At 39.5% G+C, this 5841-nt stretch overlaps 1 protein-coding gene across 1 annotated transcript; it reads left to right on the plus strand.

The window, feature by feature from the left end:
* The first annotated feature begins 1373 nt into the window (after window positions 1-1373).
* LOC103474321 (dehydrogenase/reductase SDR family member 13-like) lies at window positions 1374-4539 on the plus strand. The gene is made up of 5 exons (XM_008425192.2): window positions 1374-1526; window positions 1604-1722; window positions 1914-2037; window positions 2398-2724; window positions 3794-4539. Exons 1-5 carry the CDS (start codon window positions 1400-1402, stop codon window positions 4051-4053), a joined length of 957 nt encoding a protein of 318 aa, XP_008423414.1. The 5' UTR covers window positions 1374-1399; the 3' UTR covers window positions 4054-4539.
* Window positions 4540-5841: the final 1302 nt, after the last annotated feature.

Below are 5841 nucleotides of genomic sequence, written 5' to 3' on the forward strand. Positions count from 1 at the left end.
GTATTAATTTACTATGTGATAAAAATTTTAAAGAAGGTAAAAATACCTTTTGCTGACTTTGCGCCTTATCCATTTTGGATCGTGTGCCGAACACATGAACCCTCTCAAACTTCTTTCAATCGGCATCTCAAACCCGCTTCTTTAAGGTATTTATACTAGAAATTAGGAAAATAGCGCCCCCTTCACTTCCGGAGTGCAATGGTCCCATTTCCATATAAGGTATGAGGCTGACAGTGGTCCGTCCCCGCCCCTTTCTGCATGCTGCAGCGAGGACCTTCTCGACACCAGGCATCTGGTGGTGTCACACTAAAAAAGAGCCCAGTTCCTGTATTGGTCACACCTTTGGACACCACCTGGGTAATCCTAATTTGTTGAATTTTGTTCATTTGTGTCTCTTTGTAAAAACGCAGTTTATTTTCGCAATTTACGCCTTGAGTGTTAAGATATAACAATATTAGGTTGTTGACTTTGCACCAGTTTTACAAAAGCAATACGATTCTAACCACTGATAAAAAGTAAAATATCTGTTTGTGAAATATGCACATTACGTTTAGTTTTCTTTCCATGTACAAGATTCCTTAACATGACAGTAAAAGTCCTAACTTGTATTGTTGTTAATACAAGCTGGAATTGTAACATTTATGGCTCTTTGACCATTGATCATACAATATGACTTTAGATTATTGCTATTACAGAAACCATCAATTTGGTTGCATTTAAGGAAAAGTTTAAAATTCTAATTATTTTCCATCAACTTCATTGCTCTTTGCTAATTTGATTGAGGAAACAGCTCACCCATCAAGTTAAGAACAATAAATCCATTTATCTAAGTTTCTATTGACTGTTTTTATTCATAAAAAAAAAAAAACATAATGTAGGGTTAACACTACACTGAATGATGATGTGAGGTCCTCTTGGAATGATTCTATATCAGATTTCTACAGTTTTATTTTATATAAAATTCTGCTGTGAATATCTGGAACCAAAGAAGATTATCTGTTGCCAGGAGAAATATCTGAACTGTTGATGGTAAACCGGAGGAATCCAATTCCATATGGATGAAAAGTCATCCAAACAAGGATGAAAAGAATTATGTAAAAATCTTTGAAGAAGCTACTTAACTTCCTTTGGTCAACCATAAACCTCCCTTAACACTATGCTTAAAAAAATAAGCTGATAAGTTACGTTTGTTATCCCATTATTACATTTTAAGTCATCATGGATAACCTGGATCTTCTGAGAATTTTCAGGCTCTTTTCTTAATGTGGGTGGTGCAGTGTGATGATGATGAGGGTTGGAGTCCCGCCCACTCAGATCATGGGTGCTGCCTGGCTGGAATGACACAGAATGTTAAAACGGAAAAGAGCTGAGAGTGCTGTGAGGCTCAGAGGCAGGAACCATGTCTGTTGTGCTCCTGGTTGTTGGCGTCGTTATAGGAGTTGCTTACATTTACCGTCACATTGTGGTGAAGGGCAAGAGATGCACAAGCAAAGCAAAGCTTCATGGGAAAACTGTGATTGTCACTGGTAATTCAACTTTTTATTTTCTACTACTCTTCTCTCCTGCCTTACTTTTGCCTGAGACTGCTGTTTCTCATCTGCAGGCAGCAACACTGGCATAGGGAAGACGACGGCCATAGACCTGGCTCAGAGAGGAGCCCGAGTGATTCTGGCCTGCCGCTGTAAGCAGAGAGGAGAAGCTGCTCTGGAGGAGATCAGAAGGGTGAGGAGTTTATAGTTGTCTGTTTCTTTCTTGCCCAGGAACAGTGGAAGGTTGTGATGAAAATAACAAATAAATAGAGATGTTTATATTTGTAATAAATGGAGACATTTTGTGGAAAATCAACCTGTCACAGACTAGCTGTTAGTCTGGAGCAGGCTGACTGACTGCTCTCCGGTTCTTGCCTGTTGCAGGAGAGTGGAAGTACCCAGGTGGTGTTCATGCAGCTGGATCTGGGAAATCTCAAGTCTATTCGCAGTTTTGCAGAGTCTTTTCTGAAGTCTGAACCTAGACTGGACATTCTGATCAATAATGCAGGTAGGACTGATAGACTACATACCATCTACACTATCATCCATGATATCAAGACTGATTATTCTTAGGATTGTTTTTAAGTAAATTCCATTGCTTTAAACTTTTGTTCAAAGAAGGTGTTTCCCATCTGCTATGTTTGCTTGTTTGCTCCACTCTCAATTGTCAAAATGATAAGAATCTAAGATAGCAGATACTTAGACAGTTATTTCACAATCATCTTAGTCTACAGGATTCCATGCTTGACCTGCGAAGTCAAGAAAGCCCTGTCTGTTTCATTCATCTGAATGAGAAAGGTCAGATGAGATAAGTTCTTTTTAACTTGACATCTTTACTGATGAATACTCTCATTGTATTTGGCCCCAGGTGTCTGCCTGCAGGGTCAGACAGAGGATGGATTTGGATTAATGTTTGGTGTCAACCATCTGGGTCATTTCTTGCTGACCAACCTGTTGTTGGACCGACTGAAGGAGTGCACACCCAGCAGGATAATCAATGTGTCGTCCATGGCGCACAACTTTGGGAAAATAGATTTCGACTGCCTGAACAGTCACAAAGCTCTGGGCTTGGGGACATCCTTCATACGCCTTCTCCAGATCTATTGCGACAGCAAACTGTGCAACGTTCTCTTCAACCATGAGCTAGCCAAGAGGCTGCGAGGAACTCAGGTCACCTGCTACGCTCTCCACCCAGGTCAGTAACGGAGCGCGGTTAATGTTTGGACAGAGTGAAGCCCAGTGGATGTCGTTCAGATGAATCAAGAAGTAATCTAGCTACTGCTGTACTGAAGACCACAGAGTTTTAAAGTGAAACTGTTAGGAATACTGGAGCTAACTTTTATCTCTGTTTTGGTCACTGTCAACTAACTGATCCAAACTCCTTTATACATCATAGAGTTTTTTGTCTAAGTTACTAAAATGCATGTTCATAGATATAAAGACAGGATCAGATATGCATGACTCAGTTAATCATGCTATTTGTATTTTGTGTTAGGCTCAAATATGAGTTATTGAGTTTGGTTGTCAAACCATTTTTAGCATTATGTTGCAGCGGTCATCTCTGTGGTCTGATCACTCATACATTCATCTTTATGGGAGGATTATGACTCATGTCTCAACAGTGTTAGTTCCATTTGTAGGCACTTTCAGTTCTTTTAAAGTTCTGTTGCACCAGTTCATTTGAGTTCATCTCTAGACTCTGTACCATATTTTTCAGTCAAAATGTTCTAAATGCAAAATGGCATTCTGTGTGCATAAGTTAATTTGAACCAAGCTTTAACAAATCAAATGGCTTCTGAACTGTGCATGTTAGCCAATCAGGTCCAGTCTGCTCCTGTTGGAAGGACTTTCAAAATATACAACTTTATTTATAAAGCACTTTAAAACAAAACTGTTGTGCTGTACACCAAAAGCAGCTAAAAACAACAACATGCTTCTCTCTGATTCAGCGGAGGATCCTCCAGTTTCCATTTGACCTGACAAATATGTTAATCAGCAAAATGTGATGTGAAGCAGAACAAATGTTGCTCGCGTTCAGTTAAAGAGCCAATATGAGCAGTGAAACAGATGAAGAACTCTCTGACACATACACATTTATGCGTTTGCAAGGTACAATACTCACTGAATTAAGTTTAAAAATATGTTAGAACAACTGAGATTTCAGGGAGGGACATACTCACCTGCTGTATTTGTGTAGCAGGTTACCAACCAGGTGTGACAAGCATCATTTATCGGTCCACCTCATCTACTTTGTGTTGTTGCAGGAGCCATCAGCTCAGAGCTTGGTAGGAACACTGGCTTATTCCTACAAATCGTCCTTAAACCCATCACCACCTTCTTCTTCAAGAACACCATCCAGGGATGCCAGACCACCCTCCACTGTGCTCTGCAGGAGGGCATCGAGCCCCTCAGTGGACGCTACTTCTCCAACTGCACCGTTAGAGATCTGTTTGCTAAAGCCAGGGATGATGCTGCTGCAAAGAAACTGTGGGAGATCAGTGAGCGGCTGTGTGGCCTCGTCTAAGGCAGAAGGAAAAGCCTCCGTTTAAGTCGCGACAAGGACTTGTGTTTTCTGCTAGCTGGTAGTAGGTGTAACTTCATGGCCTTGCTTGATTTAACTGACTGAACACTTTGGCTAAAATTAATCAAGTGATGGAAGGTGAAATGTTGGCAAGTATTACAATGCATGACCAAATGTATAGTAATGGAAGTCTGAAGAGTCTTTCTGAGCCACCTGAAGGCAACAGTTTTCACTAGAGCTCAGATGTGTTTCCGATGTGAACCCCTTGATTAAACTTTCTTCTTCTGTATCTCCGTTAGATGTGTAATGTGTAAGGATAACGTTTACCCATAAGTCTAACCTGTTTGTGTTCACGTTTTAAATGTATTGCATCTGTTTTATTAATGACGAGTGAATTAGTACTGAAGATTTTATTACTAGTGATTGCAAAATGTTTTTAAAGAAGGAAAAAAGAAAAACATTGATGGAAAATAAACAGTTGGGAGATTTCTCTTGAGTGGTTACTGGTTTCGCAGGTTTGGTGGGGTAACAGGATGGGTGGGGTGCCAGGATCCAACTGTCAGCTTCTTACCTGGATGATGTAAGAGAAAATGCTTTAGTAGACATTTCAAATAACATAAAAATACCCTGATTATTTAAGATTCTGTTTTATCGATAATAGAGATTACTTAAATCTTCAATCTGTTTTTAATGAAAATCATATAAAACGGCTTAAACGCTAATCACCGTCTTTACAGAATTGCAGAGTATTATTATCTTATATTTAAATAAAATATAGGACACATATACCACACATATCTACTGCGTGGATTTAGCAAGCAGACAGTGAAGAACCTCTAATTGGGAAAAGTACAGCAGTGATGCTGATGTGGAAATATTTAACCTTAACTGAAGCTGGTCATTCTTCAGACAGTGGATCCACATGGCTGTTTGTGTTGTCTCTCATGGAGGACGACACAAGATTCACACCCAGACTCATCGCTGCAATCACAATTTCTTTTTATTTCTGCTGAAATGAGTTGCTGTTTTCTAGAGGATTTATTTAGCTGCTTTAGTTTCAACTCAATCAGTGAGTGAATTATTTAAGTTGTCTTGTAAATGACTTTTAAAGTATAGCTTTTACAGAAAGGCTAAATGTGTTAATGAGATTATGATCTGACTGTAGCTTCCTGGGTAACATTTTGTTACACAAAAAAAACATTATTTAGGGATCATGTGGGTATGATGCTAGATACCATATTTTCCGGCCTATTAGTCACATTTTGGATTTTTCATAGTTTGGCTGGTCTTGCCGCTTATAGTCAGGCGCAAATTATACTTTTTTTATTCTCTTCGTGATATTTTTTTTTTTGACTAGGTGGAGAATATGCTAGCTTAATGTTCAGGGGGCTCACACAAAATGGAAATGATGCCATTACAGGCAAATGAACAAAATTGTACTTTGTTTTTGTGTGAAACTGTCAGGAAAGACGAGATCAGATAGAAGTGAGGTCGGCTCACACCTTGTCTTCCACTGACAGACCAGTGGAACCTGAAGGTTTGGTTATGACTAAGCTGATATTCCAAGTAGGAATGTGTTTGTAAGCCCAGAAAACAGACAATGTGTTTTCAGGACCAGAAACTTCACTTAAAACCAGTGTTGTGCAATGTTTAGTGTGAGCGGCAATCAGTTTTCTGTGATGGCAGTGGAAGTATAGGAGGGGACTTTTTGCAAAGTATCCATTGTTTTGTAAAGACAGGTTTAAAAGCAAATCTAGAATAAACCCTTCCCCCTCACCATGGTCCCTCCCA

This window comes from Poecilia reticulata, linkage group LG13 (genome assembly GCF_000633615.1).
Source record: "Poecilia reticulata strain Guanapo linkage group LG13, Guppy_female_1.0+MT, whole genome shotgun sequence".
In the NCBI taxonomy this organism is placed as follows: Eukaryota; Metazoa; Chordata; class Actinopteri; order Cyprinodontiformes; family Poeciliidae; genus Poecilia; species Poecilia reticulata.

Coding starts and splice junctions, on each gene's coding strand:
- LOC103474321 (XM_008425192.2), top strand. CDS start 1,400: ATGTCTGTTGTGCTCCTGGTTGTTGGCGTCGTTATAGGAGTTGCTTAC. Junction 1,527..1,603: donor GAAAACTGTGATTGTCACTG/GTAATTCAACTT, acceptor TCTCATCTGCAG/GCAGCAACACTGGCATAGGG. Junction 2,725..3,793: donor CTGCTACGCTCTCCACCCAG/GTCAGTAACGGA, acceptor GTGTTGTTGCAG/GAGCCATCAGCTCAGAGCTT.